Genomic DNA, 25,372 nt, shown 5'->3' on the forward strand with positions numbered 1-25,372 from the left:
GGAATCAGAGTGCAAAATGTTTATAAACCCAATTCACAAGACTTTTGCAAACTACATGTTAGATGCCATAAGTTTGAGCTCTCACATAAAATATACTGATGAGATCAAACAATAACAATGGAGGAATGAAAACCAAAATCTATTTTTTTATTAATTGATCTTATATCATTGCTATGAGTAAATAATAAATAAATATGATCTTGTGGAATCAGAGTGCAAAATGTAAGCCAATTCACAAGTCTTTTGCAAACTACATGTTAGGTGCCAAAAGTTTGAGCTCTCACATCGAAAAGGAAATTACAAAGTCATTTACAGATACTCTTCCTTGGTAAGATGTAGCAAAACAAAGCCTTTTTGTTAATTTCACTTAAAATCAGAAAGCACTCTTAACGTAAGACTAGTTAGAATAACCACATTTTTTCCTTTAATTTACAGTAGTACAATTATTATGCGGAAACCTCAGTTACTGCAAGAGCAAGAGTCTCTGGCACAGTCATGGATGGTTCAGCCACTACTGGAGGTGCAACACAAGACTGCAACACCTGAGTGTAGTGAAACTCAATTTGTAGCCTATGATGAAATGGTGTTTGAGTTGATGATATTAAACCTTTCTTGACATCTGCTTGCAATTCTCTAATAGGGATTGCTGCCAAGAAGCTTTTAATGTATTCTTTGCATGCTTCTTTCCCTCTGCACACAACCTCCTCTTCTTGGTCACTCTTCAAATGTTCTTCTGTGTCAACAACAGAATCAACCTCTTTGCCATTGATTGGTTGGATCTGTCTGTCATTCTGCTCTAATACTTCTGCAACAGTTCGAAGATCACTGGCTGGTTTTTCGCCAGACCCTTGAGCAACATCTTGCATTTTGTATATTACCGTGTTGCTGTCGAATTTCAAGACATACGCCTGATTGCATCCTTCATAGAGCCTCTCCCCCAAAGTGTCGATGATGCAGTAAGCATCAGCTTCAACTTTGAGGATGAAGAAATGGTCATTCCAACTAATAATATAAATCTGGGGTTCATCATTGTTAGTGCACTGCCGTCCAGCATGACTAATCTCATCCCAGATGTTATCGAAAGACATGGCCCCATGCAGAAAATCGAATCTCCCTTCATCCATTCCTTCTGGGTGGAAAAATCCAATGAAGGACTTGCCAGGAACCACAGAAAGGGGGCGTATTTTGGCTTGGATGACTGTTTCAAGATCAAAATGTTTGTCAGGGAATCGCTCCCTATAGGTCTGATTTTCACACAAGTTCCTCCATTCTAACGAGCCTTCCCGAATAAGACTATCAAACTGGGACTTTATTGGCATGAGATCACGATTGTTTTGGAACCAATCAGCCATTACCGCAACAAGAGCGGTACACGCACTCTCACCCGCTGCACGTTCACTGCGCTGATCAATTGAAGCAAAGAAGACCTGTGTCTGAAGTTTCATGTGACCATCACGGCTCATTACTTCTTTCTGCTCCCAACTCCCGACAGCAAAATTGTCATCCCCAAATTCGGACACCGATGATCGATTTGCACCTGAATCATCCTCAGTCTTCTGCAAGACAGACATACAGTGTGAAACACTGGTACTGCTAAGCTAATTAACAACAGTTTTCAAGTGCATCCCTAAAGGTTCAGAAGTTACTGTCACTAATTCCTCAATAAACATACAACTTACCACAAATGTCAGATCACTAGTCAACAAGTACTAATCAGTAATCACAAAGACCAAAGTATCAATTTTCAGTACACCCAGATACCTATTGTTTTATAATTTCTTTCTTGTGCCATAAACATGTAGATAAATGAAATCAGCGAGAACAAGCAAGTAAATTCCTACCCCGAGTGAAAGGGATTCATCAGAGCTAAGCTGTCTGCGATCATAATCAATGTCATCACCGCCTTCTTCGCCATAAGCCTTCTTCAACAATGGCTCCCCCTTAGATTTAGGAGATCTGAAACTCAACTTCCTCTTCCTCCAAGGCAGTATACTACGCCTTGAGCTTTGCAACACATAAGGCTCAGTCACTGACACGGTCAAAGAATCCTCTTTATGCGAAACCCCAACATCTGATCTGTGATTGCTGTAGTAAAACCAGTCCTCACCCTCACCATTCACCCTCATGCTGGAGTAAAAAGCCCCCCCAGCATTGGCATACGCCAGTTTCCCATAACTAAACGACTTCCTCACACTCGAATCTTCCTTCACCTCATCCGAATCGCCCTCTTCGAAATCGTCGAGGGAATCAGAGTCAAAGGGGTAATTGTATTCACCATCCTCACTCCTGGCTGAGAAATTGCCCTCACTCCCCTCCTCCTCAGGGCAGGTTTTCTTTGCCTTCCTAACAGAAACAAACTCGGTCAAAATCTTCACTTTTCGAAGACCGGCTTTGATCGTCGAAAGCTCGTCTTTCTCAACCAAGGTAGTATCTCCTGACTGAACCAAAGGCGAAGAAGCCGAAGCCACAGGCACTATGGATTTATTATGAACTAACTCTGTACTCTCTTGAACCGCTCTTAACTCCACCAAACTAATCGATATCTACACACAACAACCAAAACCAACCACTATAAATACACAAAAACAAATCCTCAATGTTAAATCAAAGAACAATTATCATAGTCTCAACTAAAACAACATACACTGAGTGAAGGAGAAGAAGACTCCGCAGAGCCACCAGAAATTGTGAGTGGAATGTTCAAATCAAAATCCTTTTGATCAACCACAGATGCAAATTCAGCTAGATTCAAAGTCGCAGTTCCAACCACAGGAACCTTAGTCTTTGACCTTTGATTCAAACCCTGCAACACAGAACAGTCCCAGTTCAAAATCAAACTCAAACCAACAACAATTTTGAAAAAATAAAAATAAAAACTTTCCAATTAACCCACAAAATCAGTTTTTACTTTTAATTAAAAAAGAAAGTCAACAAAAAACCCCAAATGAAAAATATTCTAAAATTGCAACAGAGGAAAAGAGAAAGAGTGAGAGAGAGAGAGAGACGTTGAAGAGAGAGAAAGCGATTTCCCAGGGGTGAAAGGCATTGTCTTTGTACGCGTTGAGGGTGCAGAGTGCGTGAAACTCCTCGTCCCACAAAACGACGTCGTCGTTTTGTTCAGGGTGCGCTTCTCTGGTGAAGTTTCTCGCAACGGCGTTGCGTCTCAGCGAGCTTAGGGTAAGCTTGGGACCCTTCCACTTAATCTGGAGCATGAAGCCTTTCTCTGCGGACGCACGCACCAGATCGCAGCCCTGGAGAGTGAGGGTTTTCACGACGAGCTTAACCTCGTACTTCTTCGAGACGAGAGGGGGCCACGGCCTCCACCGCATCATCTTCACCACCATCGAAACGGTGTCGTGTCGCGTCGTTGGTCGGCGTTTAAAGAGAAAGAAAGAAGAGAGAGAAAACGAAAATGAAATGAAAGTGGGATACAGATACAAGGGAAGGGAGGATTCGGGGGGGTGCTGTTATATTAACGCCATTTTGTCATTTTTGTGAGATACAAAAGATAAATTTGCAATTAAAGGGACTTTTTTGGGCTTTTGTCAGGATATACGACATTTCGGGAATTTATCACTATGGAATAGTACTATTTTTTTTCATTTTATAAATCATTCTTATTTTCAATTTTGTACAGTATTATAAAAAAAATATTCGGGTAAATTAAAATATTTTATAATTATAATTAGATTCGATAAAATTATCATTTTATTTTATTAATATTTTATAAATTGTTGTTATTAAAATAAATAAAAAATTAAACATATAATACTTTCTTGGTTTTTAAAATGATAAATATCTAAACATGATTACAAAAAAAATAAAAAAAAAATGTATGTGTAATTAATTTTATATACATTAGAAGAGAGAAAAATAATGAAAAATAGCACAATTTTTTTCCGAAGAATTTGAATAATTCATTCAGCATTTCAGCTACAACGCCTTCATAGACTAAAAAGTTACTAATTCTTTTTTGGCCTGCTGAAAGAAAAATTTAATCATTATAATTTATTTAAAAGTAAAGAATGAGACAGTTAAGGTTTTTTGAGAGAAGATAAAAAAAATGAATTTCCTTAGACGTGTCATTTAATGTAAAAATATATTTTTTAATTAATTAAAAATTATTTTTATATATTTTAATATAATAATTATTATAAAAGTTATGTAATTTTTATAATTAATTGTAGTGTCTGTGATTGAATCAGAATGTGTCTTTACACTATTAATATATGCATTATTTTTAAATTTTATCATAATTTAAAAAAAAATAAAAAATTCAAAAATTGATATTTACAGAAAAAATCACTATAAAAATTAATAGTAAGTCTTCTAAAAATGTGAAAAAATATTAAATTAAAAATTAACGTGAAAATTAAAAAAAGATTAGTAATTTGATTTTTTAAATGTTAAAAAATATATGAAAATACCTTAAAAGCAAAAGAAAAGGATAATAAAATATTATTTTGCTGTACTAATAAACACACTGATTTCCCTTAAATAGATAAACACACTGTTTTATTAATATATTTAACTGTGGACAACAATCTTAACAAGATCCAAATTCCATTGAATCCTCCAACTTTGCTTATTGGCAAAGACAAAGTAAAAAGATTAATTGCAACGGTTTGTCATTATTATCATCGCCATAATAAATTAGAATTTCACTCCACTGCTTTACGCGTAAACCATATCACTGATCACTCATTATTACCCCGTTCCTTCCATCTAGATTCATTCATGTAAAGTCTAGCTAGAAAGTTCCATAAACAATATATTGTTATCCGGCAGATAAACAGATTTTAAAATTGAGCTACTGAATTGTATTCAAATTTATCAAACATTTGGTCATGTAAATTTACCAGTGTAACTTTATTTACAAGACATTTGTTTTTTCTTTTGCTGATTGAGTCATGATTCAAAATCTTAATCTTCAAGGGTAAATAAATAGACTTATTGGCAATCTATCAGATCATTGAATACCCTATTGTTGTTGTGTTGAATAGATTACGCATATATTGCAAAGAGCACAGCACGTGGTATTGATTTCCAATTACTTACAAGGAAAGTACGAAAGTAGTTAAATTAAATAGAAGTGACGATGTTAATTAGCTTAGCACATTAAAGAGAAATATAACCAAATTAAACTCTTGCTTGTTATATCACATTTTCTTTTTAATATAAAGTAACTTACATTTTCAATGGTGGGAAGAGGATGGCTATTCGTAAGGTATACTAATTTATAACTATTTTAGAGAACTTTGAATTTGTAAGTGGAGGAAGGTGTAATTTACTTTTTGAGTTTTTTTTCTATATAAATTAATTTCCCGTTTATTATGCATTAGTGACAATAAGTCCTTTGACACCCAACCCCCAACCTTTAACTAAAATTTACAATGAATCCTAAATGCACTTCATTTATATATTTATTAGTATATTAAATCATTTTTTATAATATTAAACATTTTGTCACATTTAAAATTCACCTCCATGTCACACATTCATAATAGAAGTTGTTATAACATCCCTATCGATATGTGGCCGAGCTTAGGTTTTGTATTTTTTTTTTCTTCAAATTTTAATTTAAACTTACATATATGTCCGAAAATCTTATATGATCGGGTATTTGGCAACATAGCATTTTCTTTAAATATAATCAATACTAGCAAATATTAAATATTAAATCCTTAACAATTCATCAATGTGATATACACGAGAAAAAGGAAAATGATACCAGCAAAATAGCCTCCTTTTTATGATAATACAACTCATCCATTTAATGGAATGGATATGGATAATAGTTAGATGGATAAAGAACAATGCTGATATCTCTCCTAACTCCTATCACGGAAAAGCATAGTTTGAGTTTTTCAAAAGTTAAAAAAAGAAAACAGATAATACTAAAAAACAAACAGATACAATAGGGGTGGTGTGAGTGTAGTCAACAACCTCGTTATTACGGCGTTACTTGCTCCTCCTCCACCAGGGATACCCAACAAAACATGAGACATGAAAGTTGAAAACTCAACCTTAACCTCAAACTAACCCTTGCTAAGGTTAAGTTCCTAACATAGTACAGATAGATATACACGCAATTCGCAAATACATTATGCACTCTTTCGCTCTCATTTCCAACCAAAAAAATTAACGGCTTACGCGGTTCCATTTCCAGCGGACGGAATTTCGTCGGGAAAGTTCCCATTCCGGTTTTTAAGCATTCCATTTCCTTCTTCGTGTCTTAATTTGTAAGAGAATTTGAATCAATTTACTAAAATATAACAAGTTATATTACAATATATATTTATTTTAAAGTCTACTGATTAAACTATATGTAATTGTAAACAAAAATATTAATTTTATATATAAATTTGAAATTAATACATTATTTCAATAATTAAATTGCCTCAATTTAATCAGATCTCAATTAAGTTGGATTTGGAATTAAATAAATAGTTTTATCATTTTCTTATATCATCTTATTTGTGCAAAATATTTATGAGATCTCAATTATGTGCAAACTTTTTTATGTATATAAAGATTGAACGTGAAACTTTGTTTAAAGAATGTAAGTTGAGTGTCACTCAAATCAATCTAATGTTGATATCAAAAATTTAAGTCAGATATAAAGATCATTAGAATAAACATGTGTCAGATACAAGTATATTTTATTATGATTTTCTTTTTTAATTTGTGTCTTTTTTTTTTTACAAATCACATTACACTCAGAAAGTTTAATAAAAAAAATTATTTGATATTTCTTTTGTTTTTTATTCTATGCTATGTTTTTAAAAATCATATAATAGAACCCTGTATATCCTTCTTATTAACAAAGATTTTTTTTTTATAAAGGAACAAAATAAAATTAAGAAAATATTAGGTATAATTCTACTAAACTTGTTCCATTACATCAAAAGAGTCTTACATGTCTTACGAGTTAAAATCAAAGATGATTTATAAGTATTTTTTTTCTCTTAATCCATCAAAATGACTTTTAAAGACAAATAACTTTGAGATCTATATGAACCTCAAAGCGAACAATATATCAAATTCAGTTATCATAACTATGTAGCAAACCTAAGCACAAAACAAAACCTTAAAGGATTTAATTTGAGCATAATTTGTCCTTAGTTTTTTAATATGACACTGTCATATTAACGAGTATTGTAAGGAGAAAAAAAAACTAGTCTAATAAAATGGGAGAGAAGTGGGGTATTCATATTTACATATTAAAACAAACATCAAAGAAAGCTTAGAAGTTAAACTTTACTTAAATAAAGGAAATTGAACGAAATTAATCGTTTTTTTAATCTTTTTGTCGTTTTCCCAATGCTTTTCTTTTACAAAACAGATCCTTGCTTAGTTGTTTACTTTCATATCTCTAACTGGGATTAAATTTCTCTTCAAAAAATAAAAAATAAAAACTGGGATTAAATTTCCTCATTCATCATTCTTACGGTCCACTAGATTTTAATATTATAGCAAACCAACCCTAGCCATAAACTCCCAGCTATATCAATTTAAACACATTATTATTAATCCAACGCACCATATAATAAGCCTTTCCATCCCACTTTGAGTGGTGGTGCATGAGCTGGTACCACCAATGCATGGTCATTGCATAAATATCATATGTATAAATCCACCACGATACTACGAATCAACATTTATTATTATATGAATAATAAATGCAACCCATATTTGTTATTAGATTTTTTTTTTATTTCTCTCGTGTGGGATGTTAGAAAGTATACCACCCATTTGACTTCATGTGCACCACAGGTCCCATCAAGGCATGTATGTGGATGTTATTTTGCGTCAAAAGTTGGGTTGGGATCTTCTCTTCCTTGAATCTACATATTCATGAACCGTTGGATCAATTTTCCTTTGTGAAGACAACATCAATGGAAGAGTCTTGTCTTTGTGGGACTGGAATTGGCTTTACAGGTTGGCTTTAAGAGATGAAATCTTCTTTACAAGTTTTTATGAGCCGTTAGATTTTACAGCCTAGACGAATCTCTTTATTGTAATTCTTTGATTCTTCTCCATGCCACTTTTAACTTAATTTCAAGTTTTCCTTTTAGCCAAATATTTTAGAGATCCGCTTGTACCAATCATAAGATAAGAAGGTTTTTGTTAATATACACATCTTTATATTAATATTAATACATTAACAAATTATAATTAAAAATATTTTAAAATATATAATGATGTAACTTGTTTACATATTCATACTAAAATAAAATATGTATTTTAGTAAATGTTTGTGAGATTTGTTAACTTAAGTATTCTTATTTTTAATTATGAGTACATTAGTAAACTATAATTAAAAAAAAAATAGTCTAACTGATAATACAATTATACTAAACAAATAAATGCGTGTAGTTAGCAAATCCCTTATAAAAATTAGACTTATACACCATAGTTTTGAATGAGTGGTTTAATTGAGGAGAAAATAAAAACAAATATTATTAAAAGTATATTTTATGGGAGAATCCAAAATTTACTCTTACGTGAAATAATGTCCTTCCATGCATGCATGAAATTAATTAGAAATTAAAATAATAAGCAAGTGAAATTTAAGTAATAATTCACACAAGTTTAATGCTTGTTGATCTAAATTATATAAGCATATGCAATTACAGGTTGACTTTAAAATTGCCATGACCTTTTTACAACTGTTAAAAATTGGTATTATAGATCATAAAAAGTTTTGCGTAAAAAATACAAAGAAAATTATACTTATAAATATGATTTATAAATACTTTATTGATTAAAAAATCAAAATATATACTAATTTAATAATTTTAAAAAATTTACTACATATTAATTAAAAAAATCCCACATTTCATAATTTAAAATGAAGGAGATTGTTATTGTGTAGATTAAATGACACAAAATTGTTTTAATATAATCATTAGTCTCATGCTCTAGTCTTAAGTATATGCAGCTCTCTAGGTAAAATATTTGGTATTTATAACAGTCATATTCGGATAAAATAGAATTATATTTTATATAAATACATATAATTTATATAGAAAAAATAAAGAAGAATAAAATAAGGATCGAGGCTAAATATTTTCACCAAACTTACAAGCATGCTAAACGACGCTTTTAAGTCATAATAAGTCTCCTTTTTAGGTTCATTTTGTTTAAATTGCAACCCTTTTCCACTATGCCCACCACCCGTTGACCATACTAAGATTGCAATATCTCAACTGCTCTGTGGACTTAGATGACAGATCTTTAATAATAAAGATAAACTTGTTATTTCAAACACTCATTTTGATGGGTTAGTAAAAGAGTGATTAAGCAATTGAATTGCAAAAGTGTAACACACACCACACATCGATATTTCTAGGGGTAGCAGATGACTTAAGTGTCGCTGGTCGGTTTTTTATTTAAGTTACAAAATATAGAGATTGAATTGGGTTTGTGACTTTGTGCTAAGGTTAAAAACATTTGAACTCGCAAGGTGAAACACAGGAGGGAAAAAATTAACTCCTCTTGACAACAAGCTTGTAGGTATTAAATTCATATGCTACTTATATAATAGTTATAACAACGGCTATATAATGCTTAATTATTTAACCAATCTAACATTTAATCATTGAATTACAATGTGTTATCCATTTACTAAGTTATTCATTTACAACCCATCCCATCATATATATTATGTTTGTTGTCTATTATATAATATTAAGAATAATTTTAAAAGTCATATGATAATTATTTATTATTGAATGATAATTTAAAATTATTTTACATTATTTAAGCATGATTATTAAATACTAGATATTTGTTTATGATTTTATATATTAAATAAAGTGATACGATCAAACTTGATTTTATTTCATGAATTCGATTAATTCAATTATTTAATTAACAAAAAAATATTTATAAAATGCTACACGCACACGATTCATTGAATTACACTACAAGAAAAATAACATATGCATACGGACGAAAATAATCACTAGATGTTAAAAATACATAGATAAATATAATAAAGACTTTATCCTACGAACATTTTGGTCGTCAACTTTGAGGGGGCGTACAGTGACAAATTATAGCCTGTCAATAAAGGTTTTACCTATGGATTTACTTTCACTTACAATTACATTTGATTATCACTATATATGATTCCTACAATTCATAATGTGCGTAGGTAAAAGTCATTAACTTATATCTACAACCTCTAACTATAGGTAAAAACATTAAATTGTACCTACAACCTCCACCCGTAGGTAAAAGTCATTAACTTATGTCTACCATTGAAAGACTATAGATATAAATCATTTACTTGTACTTGTGTCTCAGGAAGTGACTGTCCTACAATGCCATTTTGTCCACTCTGGTCCAATATAACAAATTTCAGAGAATTATAATGTTTCGATTTTTCATCAAAAGAAACTTTCCGCTGAAAGCTATTTATTAGTAATCTATGACTAAGTCCAAACACACGGGGTGAAACCATTTCCCTAATTGGGTTCAGTAATGTCCTTTGTGTCAAGGGTTGATGGGAGAACACTTTCAGGTGCAACTACCCTGATTCCCTCTAAATTATTCCTCTCAATTTGACAAAATCCATTACTCTACTAAGAATTGCCAATGGCCTTTTCAGATATACAAGCTTGGTCATCATTATGGTCTGAAGTTAAGAATCTAGAACTTGGTTCCTTTAGAATCTACTTAGCAACATCTTCTGATGATCCCTATTCCTTTTTATAACCATTGCTCTTTTGCATTGAGTTATGATGAGAACCACCATTTGTTTCACTTTTAGTGCTCAAAGACCCTTGACTTAAAGAAGTTGACTTGTTAAAGTCAGAAGGTTTTGATGGCTCAAGTCCTAATAGTCCACCATTAGTCCAGAACCTAATGAAATGATTAGCCAAAGACTCTCTAGAAGTCTCTTCAGATTTGTAGATATTTTTGTTGTTCTTATCTACTTCATCATTTGGTAAATTAGAGTTATTGGAACTAGAAAATGATATATTAGTCTCAATTGGTGCTGACATTGTATCATTAACAATAGAAGAACCAATGTAGGTATCAGTGCATACTGAGTTATCCAAAACAAAATTTTCACTTGTGCAAGGAACCTACTCACAGGAAAGAGTCTTTGAGGGATAAGAATCAACTATATTCTTGGCTATCCCTTTGCTAACAGAAATATCTAATGGTCTCACAGATGCCAAATTAGATGCATATGGCTCTAATGTTAGAGCAGGAGTTTCTTGCAATGAGTTGGGCAAATTTCCAAACATTTCTTTGTTTAAGGAAACATTATTTGTGGTCATTTCTTCACTATAAGGAGCATTTGATGAATTCACGGGTCCCAAATTTGATGTATGCGGCTCTATTGTGAGAGGAGGAATTTCTTGCATTGAGTCGGGCAAATACCTAAATGTTTCTTTGTTTAAGCAAGCAATGTCTCTAGTCATTTCTTCACCATAAGGGACATCTGATGGATGCCCAGGTCCCAAATTAGATGCATGTGGCTCTGATGTGATAGGAGAAATTTCTTGCAACGAGTCAGGCAAATTCCCAAACATTTATTTATTGAAGCAAATGGTGTCTCTAGTCATTTCTTCACTATAAGGAACATCTGATGGACTTACAGGTCCCAAATTAGATGCATGTGGCTTTGATGTTAGAGGAGGAATAGCTTGCAGTGAGTCAAACAAATCCCTAAATGGTTCTTTGTTTAAGGAAGCATTGTCTCTGGTCATATTTTCTCTATCAAGATCATGAGATGGACTAACATATCCCAAATTAGATGCATTAGACTTTGATACAAGATCAAGAACATGATTTTCTTGCAGTGAGTCGGCTAAATTCCCTTTTTCTTCATTTAAGGGAACAACATAATCAGTTTTGGAAACGACATCAGATAAATTATTGTCCAATAAATTGGGAAGAGCTTCAATAACTCCATTTTCAATTGTTCCACAAGTGACACATGAAGATAACTGTTGCACCTCTCGTTTTGTTATATAATCAATATCATTTTCAGATTTTGATTCAATGGTGTTGAGAGTATCCACGTAATTATCAGGTTCACTATCAATATCATCAGTTTGAACCCTATTGAAGATTGATTTCTGGTTGTTTTCTTCATTAAATAGGATATGATTGTAGTCAATGTTGGTTATGGTAACAACCTCATTTACATGCATGCCTAAGTCATGCTTATCCACAAGCTTCTCAGGAGTTTTATCCATATCACATGTTTGACTCTTAAATTCCATTATTTCTTCCTTTTCATCCCAAGTACCACCAGATGAGCTAATGAATCATGTGAAATACTACCATCTATATGATGAGATACTGATGACAGAGTATCAGTTTTCTATTTAAATTTTGTAGAGGATGGTGCTTTATAATTTGGCTCATCATATTGTATGGAATTACTTGGATGGAAAACACATTTAATGTAGCTAGCACCATATTTTGAATCAAAAGAATTTTAATAATGTGGCAGATCTAATTTCATTGTCATATCTATGGTGGAGGCTGTTTGTGAGGAAGAAATTTGCCCATTGATAGCAAAAGAAATGGATTGCATTCTGGGTAGTCAATACAATATGTTAAGTGTTGATTTTGAATGAACAACAAGTATATCAAGATTAAATAGACATATACAGATGCAATACCTGCCACTAGTGTCATGCCTCTGTTCACCCCTTAAAATGTCTCCATTCTTTCACGACCTTTTCTTCTGTCCAACATTTTTTGTGTAAGCATCAAGAAATTGTTTGCAAAAAAAAAAAAATCAATGCATGCATATGATAGGAAAGGAATTGGGTTAAAAATAATCTTCCCCTTGAAATGATCACTATTGTACCTTACTTTTATGAGATTTCCTTGTTTTTTCAGTTTTTTTCAGAGTAAGATTCGTCTGTATCTATAGATACTATTTGAAACAAGGTTGGATCTAAATATCTCCTAAAACAAGATTCTGGGCCACCAGTATCGAATTTGATGGACACATGGAATGTTTCATTAACGAGTAAAAGACACTTGATTTAAGCAGGACTAGTTGATTGTATTCAACTCTTTAAAAACCATAGAGAAATGGCAAATTGGACAGGTACAAGATCCAGGGATACCAATCCAAATTTGAACTAGATTGTATTTTTTTTTTATCATCTAGATCTTGGAAATTAATATAAGCAGTAGTACCTAACTAATCTTGAAGTCTCAAACAGAAAGATAAACACTATAGAAGCAAAGCTTCATGATGAATCAAGATTGATTCAAAGATGTTTTGATGATAACAAAGATGATGACAAAGGTGATGACAAAAAGCTCAAAGGTCAATCAAAGAATGAGTTCAAGATGTTCAAGATAGAATCAAAAACACTTCAAGATTCAAGAGGAAAGTTGAATTCAAGAATCAAGATTCAAGGATTAAGCTTCCAAGAATCAAGATCAAGATTCAAGACTCAAGATTCAAGAATCAAGAGAAGAGTTAATCAAGATAAGTATGAAAAGGTTTTTTCAAAAAATGAGTAGCACATGGATTTTTCTCAAAACATGTTTACCAAAGAGTTTTTACTCTCTGGTAATCGATTACCAGATTATTGTAATCGATTATCAGTAGCAAAATGGATTTGAAAAAGTTTTCAACTGAATTTACAACGTTCCAATTGATTTCAAAAAGTTGTAATCGATTGCAATGTTATGGTAATCGATTACCAGTGCCTTTGAACGTTGAAATTCAAATTCAAATGTGAAGAGTCACATCCTTTCACATAAAAGCTTTGTGTAATCGATTACACTGATTTGGTAATCGATTACTAGTGATTGTTTCTGAATAAATCAAAAGATGTAACTCTTCAAATGGTTTTTGACTTTTTCAAATTGGTTTTAAGTTTTTCTAAAGGTCATAACTCTTCTAAATGATTCTCTTGACCAGACATGAAGAGTCTATAAAAGCAAGACTTTGTTTTGCATTTTCAATCAATCTTTTCTAACAATCCAATCAATTCATTGCAATCCTTTACAAGCCTTGAATCTCTTTGAACTTCTTCTTCTTCTTTGTGCCAAAAGCTTTCCAAAGTTTTTTGGTTTTCTAAACCTTGAAAACTTGTGCTATTCATTCTTTTCATCTCTTCTCCCTTTGCCAAAAAGAATTCGCCAAGGACTAACCGCCTGAATTCTTTTTGTGTCTCTCTTCTCCCTTTTCCAAAAGAATGAAGGACTAACCACCTGAATTCTTTTGTGTCTCCCTTCTCCCTTGTCAAAGAATTCAAAACGACACAATCTGAGAATTCTTTTGATTCTTCCCTTTCCCTCATACAAAAGTGTTCAAAGGACTAACCGCCTGAGAATTCTTTTGTATCCCTATTCACAAAGTATCAAAGGTTTAGCCGCCTGAGATCTTTGTCTTAACACATTGGAGGGTACATCCTTTGTGGTACAAGTAGAGGGTACATCTACTTGGGTTGTTGACTGAGAACAAGAGAGGGTACATCTCTTGTGGATCAGTTCTAGTGGAGGGTACATCCACTAGGTTCAAAGAGAACAAGGGAGGGTACATCCCTTGTGGATCTTTGCTTGTAAAAGGATTTTTACAAGGTTGAAAGAAATCTCAAGGACCGCAGATCGCTTGGGGACTGGATGTAGGCACGGGTTGTTGCCGAACTAGTATAAAAACTCTTGTGTGTTTGTCTGCTTCTTCCCTACTCTTTTACTTTCCGCTGTGCATTTTAATTTCCGTTTTTACTTTTGGTTAAGTTTCTCTTCTACTCCTTATTCTCTTAACAACGTAAGTAAAAGCCTTAGAAGAGTAAATTTTTAATTAGTAAAGGCTTATGAATAATTAATTCAACCCCCCCTTCTTAATTATTCTGAGGTCACTTGATCCAACAAACACAAGGAAGGGAATTTAACATACTTATCAAGTAAGTGAACACATGGAGGGTCATGACATTCTTCATATGAATCCATAATAAAGTGAGGCAAGTCATTGTAAATGAAATGATTTTGAGTAGCTTTCATGTGTGGATGCCATTCATAACCTGAAAGGAAAATGCTTTTCATTAAGGACTCCTATAATCTTTTAACATTGAAAGTTTGAAACCATGATCATTAAATAATGTTGTATTGCAAAATTTGAAGTAAAATATATAGATATACGCTATCTAAAAAGTGCATAAATCTTGCTTAATGCCACTTGACTGCAATCAAGTTAAAAATAATCTAAGATAAACATATTATGAGTTTGTTTTTCAGTGTCTTTCACACATCAGCTTCCATGCCAAACAAATCACAATGCACACACAATATTTGATATATAAGCTTCATCATATTTATAGTAATTCATGACCATATTCAACAGTGATCAACCCCTATTTCATCACAATACCTTGACTCATTGAACATATTGAAGACATGAATACTGAACCAACCATAGTATTTCCAATTTCCTTAAAGTTTTAGAGGTCTACTAACAACTTAATAGCTTGCATGCTGACAAAGATCTATCTATATATTAACTATGGAACACCCAAAGACAAATGAAATTTCTCAGACCGATTTCCCTTTGATAAATGCAAAAGAGTGAGCAAAAGCGGATTAATGTGAATATCATGAACAATATAAAGAAATAGAAAGAAAATACATTGAAAACACAACCTAACTTCAATATGATTCAACTGCTTGATCAACACAATACTAGACAAACAAATGAGAGCCATTCACATTACTTCATTGATGTTTAGTGGGCCAATTAATGTTTAGTGACGATTGCTATATCAAGATTCTACTCAAAGAAATAAGTTTAAGAAGTTTGTGATATAATCAAATATTTAACATGGGAATAAATATCTCAAAAGCTACTCTATTTGATTCACTCGAGACATAAATATGTTTATATCAAAACTTGTAAAACAGTAATGATTTGCATTCTTTGACATTACTCAGGATACATTAATTTAAAACATAACACTTTCTTGGTACAAATTTTATTTTAAGATATATTTTGGTAGGGCACATGTTCAAATCACATAAATAACCCCCTGACCCCATTAGGCCACCATTTATATAATTTGGGAGAAATTCTATTTGCGGTTTTCAAAATTCCCTTCAAATAAAATTTGGTAAAGATACACCCTCATTAAGCAAAATAAAATAAGGGTCTACTTGGGTAAGCTTCTCTATAAGTACTTCTAGGTGAAGAAAGAAAAGAAATGAGCTATCCATTAGCTAATTTGTAGATGTCCTCTCATCTTTTAGAGAAGTTATATGAGAGAGCTTCTACGAATTAGCTAATGGAGAACTCATTTCCTTTTTTTCTTCTCCTAGAAGTACTTCTAGAAAAGCTTACCCAAGCATGGAGTAAATGTCACAATTATCAGTAACTGAGTAATAATAATTACCCTAGATAATGGTGCATATACCAAACACATAAGCAGAGAGCATAATAGAATGGAGATACACAATGGGCAATGGAGAGATTAAATTGAAACCAACACAAGAAATCATTATTTATTTTAACATTAAAATATTTCATGATTTATTTTAAGAATGTGCAATCTTAATACGAGATATTTCCAAAACAACAAACACACACCATACGTAAGGCTTCACATCTAGCAAAACTAACAATAATTACTAGATATCTAAGCACTACTTTTCACAGAAGAGCAACTTGTCCAAATGGAGTCTAGCATGTATTAGGTTTTGAAGAAAGAACACACAAGATCCCACATCCATTCTTCTCTATCAAAATCAAAATATATAATCAAATTGATTGGAGTTCCAACTTTGCCAACAAGCTCTACAAATACAACAACAAAGCCCTACAAATACAAGAACTTGAAACTTTAATTCTTACACAACCATAGCCTGATTTCACTGAAACTAAAGATATAGGCTTTTTAATTGTAACTTAGATCAAAATAAGTAAGGAGTAAAGCAGAGGGGAGGAAGGTGGCCTATCAAAATATTAACAACGACACTATGAGCTAATGCGTCAAATTATATAATACAATATCCAACAGTTGATCTACTACACAGAGTGAATCCTAATTCCTTAATAATAAATAAATTAATTAATAATAAAACACACGCGATCAACCAATTCTCAAATTCAGAAAATCGACAGTGCCATATCAAATTGAAACGCATTAATTGGATTATCAATCACGAAAATTAAATCTAGTGCAATAGGTCGGTGATTCATCTATACGAAAATCACGATAATGACAAAATTGAAATTGAAATTGCAGCAAAATTTTTAGAAGGATTACAACAGACCAGTGAAGAAGAGTGTAAGGAGTGAGTAGTGGCAAGTAACTGACCTGGTCAGTGATCTTATCGAGCTCTTTGATGAGATAAATACAATTCTCTGTGTCCTGCCACAACCTAAAGAGGAAAACGGAGAATGATTAAAAAAAGAGTGAGAATAACTTGTGTTGAGTTTCTTATGAACTTTTTAAAAATAATTATTTTAATTAATATGTATTTGTTTTGTGGGATTTTACCTACACTATATATTTGTAGGTAGAAACCTTTTAAACTTTATCTACACCAATGGACTATAGGTGCAAGTTTTATAGGATTTTACCAACACCAAGTAATCGTAGGTATACGTTTTTTGAAATTTTACCAACACTGAGCATTTGTAAGTAGAAGTTATTTTGAGTTTTACCTACACCAAATAATAGTAGGTACGAATCTTTGAATTTTACCTATGACAAACAATTGTAGGTATAAGTATTTTTTTACTTTTATCTACAGTAATTTATGTTTGTAGGCAAAAACCTCCGTAGACATATATCATTTTTCTGGTAGTGTTACTTTTTTAATTTATGTGATAGTTGTTGGTTTTAAATCAAACAAGTCAACAATAATGTTTTTTTATTTACCAATTTTATATTTAACACTGATTTCAGTAAAAACAAAAAACAAAAATTTATAGTTCTTCGTTAAATTTTTTGTGCTAAGAACATTAAAATATGGGTTTATGGCTAGTTTATTGACCAAATGAATACATATTTATTGTTTAGAATATAACTAGTGTTGTAATCTATGCTTTGGGGTACATACTCGTAGTTCATTTTCTAGTCGAGTCAATAAAAAGGATTCATCCCCTTTTTGTTTTGGTTCACTCAAATGTTTAGGATTCGTCTCGTGTTGTTACCCAACTAGTTTTAAATATTTTTTCACTTTATTGATGATTTTTGCGTTATACAAGGCCGATTAATGAAAAACAGGTCTAAATTATTTTTCATCTTTGAAAAAAATTATAATGAAATAAAAACTCAATTTGATATACTTATCCATTGTTTCCATAGTGATAATGCAAAAAATATATCTCATCAATTTCAGCAGTTTATGGCATCCAAAGGCATCATTCATCAAATATCTTGTGCCTACACTCCTCAGCAAAATTGTGTTGTTGAGCGCAAGAATAGGCACCTTATTGAAACAACCTAGACTTTTCTCCTCCATGTCAATGTTTCCTTGGGTTTTTAGGGTGACGTTGTGTTCACAACTTGCTACCTCATTAATTGAATGTCATCTTTTGTCCTAAATGATGAAGTTCCCCACTTTGTCCTATATCCCAAGTCACCTCTTCACATATTTCCTCCTCGAGTTTTTGGCTTTACCTGCTTTACTCATATTTTGAGCCCTAAGGCTGACAAACTATCAACAAAGTCTCTCAAATGTATCTTCTTGGGCTATCATCACTTCCAATAAAAGATATCATTATTTTTCTCATACTCTTCAATAGTATTTCATTTTTGTTGATGTCTCATTCTTTGTGTATGTTCCTTATTTTGATTCTACTCACTCTCATGTTGATATGTGGTACCCTAGTACTCCTGATAACACTGTTACTCATCCTCTTCATATTAATTCTTAGAATGAATTAGTTGCCCATCAAGATGATCCACCCAGAAAACCACCGACTGCACAACCCTTTCAAGTCTATCATCAACAACAACAACCAAACGACCATTCCTTCGCCATCCCTTGCGATTACTCATGATGAAATAATAGAGTCCATGCTAGATTCTTCCCCAATGCCATCTCCTATACTAAATTTGGACCTATCTTCTAACCTTAATTGACCAATTTCTCAGAGAAAAGGTATTTGTAAACTTAGTTTTTCAGCACAACGAATATAAAAGACACAAAAATAAGGACACAATTTTTTTTTATGTTGATTTGTCTTTACCATTGAGAATACGTTTGATTCTTGGCTAATCCACCAAGTTCTACTATAACCGATAAGAGTTACAAGTATTCTTTTCCAAGCCACTTTTGCCTCAACCCAAAGTAGTTTTACACTAGCCTCTTCAAGCTACAAGTTTGTTTAAGGATAAATGCACAGACACACAAACTTAATCGTCCTACAAACAGATACAAGGTTAAGCTCAAAGTCTAAACTTAAGATATACAAATGTTTTGAGAGTTAGGATTCTAAGAAAGGTTTACAAGGATTTTGAAATAGTTTAGAATGCTTGATTGCACTTGAGTTCCTCTAACTTGAGCTCTTCAAATCTTCAACTATTTTTAGGCTTCCACAGAAGACAATCATTGTGACAGTAACAAACTTTCTTAGTAAACATTTCCATTGGAGCATTAAATGAAACATTTAATGTATGTGGCCAACTTATCTAACTGATTTGATAAAGCATGTCTTTTTATCTTGTATTTTTTGCAATTCTATATCTTGTGTAATTAGAAATATTGTAAGGACAAAAATCACAAAAAAAAAAAGTTGGTTGAATTGTGATTTATAAAATATTTCGCAAAACCTAAACTAAAGTATCATCTAATGTAAAGGGTTTCAAAAGAAGCTTAGAAGAAATCTCAAACGATAGATTTCACAAAATCTTTTCTAAATCTTTTAAAATATTATTCTACTTTTTCACGTGAGATAAGGTTTTTTATAACATCAGTTTGATAATTTTTAATGATTTTAAAAAATTGATCTGTATTTTTATAGTTTGAAAATTATTTTTAATCCTGTATTTTGTAATTAAAATAATTTTAAAAAATCAAAATCAAAATTCATACAAAATATGAAATAAGCAATGATTTACGAAATATCTAACGTATGCTGGAAAACATCGGCGACAGAAAAAATCTGAAAAATAAATAACAAGGATAACATTTTTTCCCCGCAAAAAAGCACTTTATAGTCAGATGTAGTTTCAATATTTTAAATAATAACATTCTCACATTTAAAAATAAAATAAAAATTAGAGAATCTCGTATCTTTTCGTAGTTATTTATCCAAATAGTTTTACTTTAGAATATATAAAATAATCTTATAGCTATTTTTATACTACCCTCTAATCATATATACATGCATATCTAAGTATATTTATTAATTTTAATAATAATCTTAAAAATCACTTATCATAATTTTTATAAATTAATAGTACAGGATTTTTACATTAGTAATATATAATATTAGATTAAAATATAAAAAACACAAACTAACGGTAAAATATGTATGAAAATAAAATCTGACCTATTTATCAATACCAAACAAAACGAGAAAGCGAAACCTTTAAAAGTAACGCGTGCGACGGTAGTCATGTACCAAAGCAAAAGCGTGTATATGGGCCCAAAGAAATTAAGGAAAGTACATAAACCACAATCACACATGGCAAAATAAATAAATAAAAATTCAAATTCTAATAAGTTGGCGTTCTCTTGACTTTTAGAATAAGATAGCAAGACAAATCATGGTTTTGGTACTTCAATGTATGAATGGGTAATAATTTAATTTTTGAAAAAAAAAATTTTTTTTTTCGTTTTTAAATTTTTAAAATGTTTAAATATATTTTTGGCCTTTATAAGTTAGTATTTTTTTTCATTTTTGTTCTTTATAAGTTTATTTTTTTAAGTTGATATTTTTTTAATTTTGATTTCTGTAAGTGTTTTTGTTCATTTTTAATTATTGTAAATTTGTGTCTTTTTTCTTTTAGTCCATTTAAAATTTTATTTTTTTCATTTATAATTCTCATAAGTTTACACTTACATAAACTAAAATTGAAAACAAATGTAAAATTATAGGAACTAAAAATAAATAAAATATCTTAAAGGAATCAAAATTGAAGAATCAGAAAGTAAAAATATATTTAAGTCTTTTTTAAAATTGAGATAATTACGTCTAAAAAAATGAAACAAGACATATAAGCTATACAAATATCTAGCATCAATATAATCACGTTCTACCACGGAGGAGTCACTACAAAAAAATGGTGCATAACATCAATATGATCTTATTACTTTTGAAAAATTATTGCACATTGTGGTAGTTCTAACCGCTAAAACCATTGTTCTAAATGAAACAAGACATATAAGCTACACAAATATCTAGCAAAAACATGATTTCTCTTACAAACCTCTATCATAATTATTTGAAATGTCACCTGCGAATCCCACAATCATGACAATGAAATTGTTGACAACCACAATGACTTTTAAAAGCTTCTCCCATGATGTTTCTCAAAGGTACTTGTAGCTTTTAAGTAGCATCCTAATGGGGATAAGAAAACACTATTGTAGAAGGAACAATGCAATTATCCTCTATCTCAGAGACAAGGTGTCGAGACAGGTCTCTAAGGAAACAATTATTATTAGGGTTTGGTCAAAGCTTGAAGGTTTGTACATGACCAAATCTTTAGTTAATCATCATTACCTAAAATAGTTTTTATATTCTTTTTAAAATGCATGGAGATAGATTGGTAGGAGAACAATTGGATTTGTTTAATAAATTGATTCTATATCTTGAAAATACCAATGTCATGATTGATAATAAGGATCAAGCTTTGCTATTTTTATGCTCTTTGCCTACGAGTCACTCTCATTTCAAAGAGACTCTACTGTTTGGAAGGGAATTTGTTTCTTTAGATGAAGTGCAGGATGCTCTGAATTCAAAGGAATTGGATAAAAGAAAGGAAAATAAGTTTTCTACACTTGGTGAAAGGCTGAAAACAAGAGGCAAGACCTTCAAGAAAGATAGTAAATCTGATAAGAATAAGCAAAAGCCAGAAAACCAAAAGAATGGTGGAGGAAGTGTCTTCATAACCAAATGTTATCACTATAAAAAGGAGGGTCATACAAGGAAATTTTTTCCAGAAAGGCAGAAAATGGTAGTAATAACGATAGGAAGAAGAACTCGGGGAATGCTGCCATTGTTTAAAATGATGGCTATGAATCTGTAGAGGCACTGGTGGTGTTTGGAGAGAATCCAGAAACTGACTAGATAATGGATTCAAGGTGTTCATGGCATTTGACACCAAACTAATCATGGTTTAAATAGTTTTCTAATCAAGCAGATGGGTTGGTACTCCTTGGAGATAACAAGCCTTGCAAAATCAAAAGATTTGGGTCTATAAGGTTCAAGTTTCATGATGGGGCTGAAAGAATTCTCACAAAGGTCAGATATGTACCTGAGCTAAAGAGAAATCTAATCTCTCTTGGTGAATTTGATAGAAGAGGGTATGTGTTCAGGGGTGAAAAAGGAATATTGAATGTAGTTAAAGATTCCATGATTGTCATGAGGGAAATTATGAAGAATGACCTCTATTTTGTGGATGTTGAAGTTGTAATTGGCTATGCGACCACTACAATAGGAAGAGTTTTTATCAAAAATTGAGTTATGGCACATGAGGTTAAGCCATGTAAGTGAGAAAGGGTTGATTGAATAGGGAAAACAGGAGTTGCTATGTGGGGATAGAGTGGAGAAATTGAAGTTTTGTGAACATTGTGTCTTTGGCAAAGCCTGCAGAGCCAAATTCAATGTTTGACAGCAGAGAACAAAAAGTACCCTCGATTATGTTCATGCTCACAAGTTTTGTGAACAAAAAGTTATGGCACATGATGTATTTCTTGTATCATTTAATTACTTGATTAATTTGAATTAATGGAAATGTTATGTGAGTTATCCTTGTGCAAATGCTTGGTGTGGATGTTAGGTTATGTAAAGTTTGATTGATCTGCGTTGGAACTGTGCGATTCTGAGATTGACCCAAAACCTATTTCAGTAAAACCATGATCTTGGACTTTTTAACCATTGGATCGCCTTCCAATTTCTGTTGTAGGCTCACAACCTACATATGCACGTTTTGATCGTTGGGATTTGCAGAATAACACCTTGAGCGTGAGATATGACCTTTGCACAAAATCAGTGAAATATATTAGAGCGCCTTAGAGATTTGTTGAACATCTTGCTTAGCGACACCAGCTCGCTAAGCATAATTCCACCTAGAGGAAATAATTTGCTCAACGACACTAGCTCGCTAAGCGCAATTCCATCAAAAGAAAATAATTTTCTTAGCAACACCAGCTCGCTAAGCGCAATTCCAACTAGAGGAGAAATTACGTTTAGCGTGAATGTCTTGCTTAGTGGCAACCTTCGCGAGTTTATGTGAAATTTCGCTGAGTGACACGAGTTCGCTAAGTGAGTTTTTCATGTTATAAATACGTCCAGTAGCATGAAAAACGTGGATTTTAACCCTTTTTCTCCCCAAACCCTAGACCCATCTCCTCCTCTACCCACGACCGCTGGCGACCACCACGAGCCACCACTGCTTGCATTTGGACCATCGCATAAAGTGGAAGCCTTTAATTGGAGCGGAATCTTCAAAACCCAACTCGTGGATTTGGTAGTGAACGGAGCCCCTGATCCTCCCTTCACGCTTTCTTCAAGGTAACAATGATTCATATGCCCTCTCCTAGTTAGATTAAGCCTATCATTGTATCTCTTGTGATTTGGTTACCTTTATTGGATGTTTTTACGTTTCCTTTGAAAACCCTTGAAAATGAGACGTTATACAAGTTGTCTTTTTATAAAATTGTTTTCGTTTTTGTGACCTTTGCTGAACCCCGATCAAATTGGCACGACCAGAATTTCAAAATGACGTCTCTTTGATGTGGATCCCAAACACACCACTTTATCCCCTTTAAAAATTGAATGGGTATTTGACCCTAAATGTTAAAATTGACCTTGTCTTTGAAATTTATACTAAATTGTCTTCGATGATATATAGAGTTCTGCGTTTGGACCAACATACGTGAATCTAAGAGATTTCAAATTGACAATGTGAAGAGCTAACAGGGAGATATAGATAGGTGATGAGAGTTTATGGTTTGTTTATAGCTTTTGATATCATAGTTGAGGTTTAGGAACTCAATTATGGGGTTGTATGTTTGTCCTTGTTGCATGCTAGTTTCAAGGAAAAATTGTGTTTTAAACTAATGAGATGCGATATATTTGTTACTGATGAATAAAACTGTGAATGATGTTGTTGTTGTATTGATTGGAATATTTGGTCTTTACTATTGAAGAGAGACTTTATCCAAAATTTTATATATGTCCTCTTTATTACCTCTTTTATTAAATTTTAATTAGGCTTAAGAGTTTGTCTGTATACTATAGTTCTTTTTTTTTAATTTAGAATTTTCCCTAAAATATCAATCTCGTTATATTACGAATTATTATTATATGTGATATATATTGTCTGAAGACCTGGAGAATGGGAATCCCAAGCATGAGTATATATGTATATATGTGGAATGTGATTGCTTGTGATGTTGATGACATTGAGATGAGATGATGTTGATGTTGATTATGTCATTGAGATGAATGCACATTATGTATGTACATGAGGGGTACAGTGACCTTGTTTGAATATCCCTACAAAGGGAAAAGGATTGGTTTAACAATTATAAACATCCCCAGAGAGGGAAAGGGATTGTTTAAAATTTTTAACTATCCAAGGTCTGTGTATTGTTGGAGCCCATGTTTCATACTGCATAATTGCGTGGAAATAGTATAAAATTGTCAGTAAGTACACATGCTTCTTCATGAGGAAAAATCCTAGTACTTGAGGGGTATTTCACTTGGCTTGGAACTTCCTTGGGACTCATGCTGATCAACATGGGGGGGGGGGGGAATGGCTTGTGCATGAATAGGTGACTTTGACAATTGTTGCCAACCTTTTCTAAGTGAGAGTGTCATGAGAACATGCTTAGACTATTTTCTTTCAAATGGTATCACATTGCATTTAAGAGTTGAGTCAGGTGCATGCATCATTCTGAACATAATTGATTTGAATTGTTGAAAAGTTGATGACTAGTTTGTTGAGTGTATGTTGAACTGATAGATTATTGAGAATGATTATGATTATTTGTTATTGTTTTCTTTCTAATCATTGTCATCTGATATTCGTTAATCTTTTACAATAAACTCACCCTTGTATTTTGCATCGTGTGGTTGATGTCTGTGATGATCTCGAACTTTCGTTCATGGGAGTAGATGAATAGCAGTAGGTGTCTTTGGAGGGAGGTCTTTTGTTGGAGCCGCCAACTCGACGTGATAACGTTGGAGTTTTTTTTA

At 32.3% G+C, this 25,372-nt stretch overlaps 1 protein-coding gene and 1 pseudogene across 1 annotated transcript; both read right to left on the bottom strand.

The window, feature by feature from the left end:
- Nucleotides 1–203: 203 nt before the first annotated feature.
- On the bottom strand, nucleotides 204–3,462 carry LOC114370318. Its single transcript, XM_028327628.1, has 4 exons — nucleotides 3,006–3,462; nucleotides 2,645–2,803; nucleotides 1,842–2,543; nucleotides 204–1,556 (listed from the first exon to the last, which is right to left on the bottom strand). Exons 1-4 carry the CDS (start codon nucleotides 3,342–3,344, stop codon nucleotides 447–449), a joined length of 2,310 nt encoding a protein of 769 aa, XP_028183429.1. The 5' UTR covers nucleotides 3,345–3,462; the 3' UTR covers nucleotides 204–446.
- Nucleotides 3,463–10,276: 6,814 nt separating this feature from the next.
- On the bottom strand, nucleotides 10,277–23,580 carry LOC114371351 (annotated as a pseudogene).
- Between the last annotated feature and the right edge of the window lie 1,792 nt (nucleotides 23,581–25,372).

This window comes from Glycine soja, chromosome 10 (assembly GCF_004193775.1).
Source record: "Glycine soja cultivar W05 chromosome 10, ASM419377v2, whole genome shotgun sequence".
Lineage (NCBI taxonomy): Eukaryota > Viridiplantae > Streptophyta > Magnoliopsida > Fabales > Fabaceae > Glycine > Glycine soja.

What these genes read in the sequence shown, in the direction of transcription:
- LOC114370318 (XM_028327628.1), bottom strand. Translation starts at nt 3,344, where the DNA reads ATGGTGGTGAAGATGATGCGGTGGAGGCCGTGGCCCCCTCTCGTCTCG. An exon ending in CTTCTTCTCCTTCACTCAGT is followed by an intron (nt 2,544 to 2,644) that starts GTATGTTGTTTT and finishes TGTTGTGTGTAG; the next exon opens with ATATCGATTAGTTTGGTGGA. An exon ending in ATGAATCCCTTTCACTCGGG is followed by an intron (nt 1,557 to 1,841) that starts GTAGGAATTTAC and finishes TCTGTCTTGCAG; the next exon opens with AAGACTGAGGATGATTCAGG.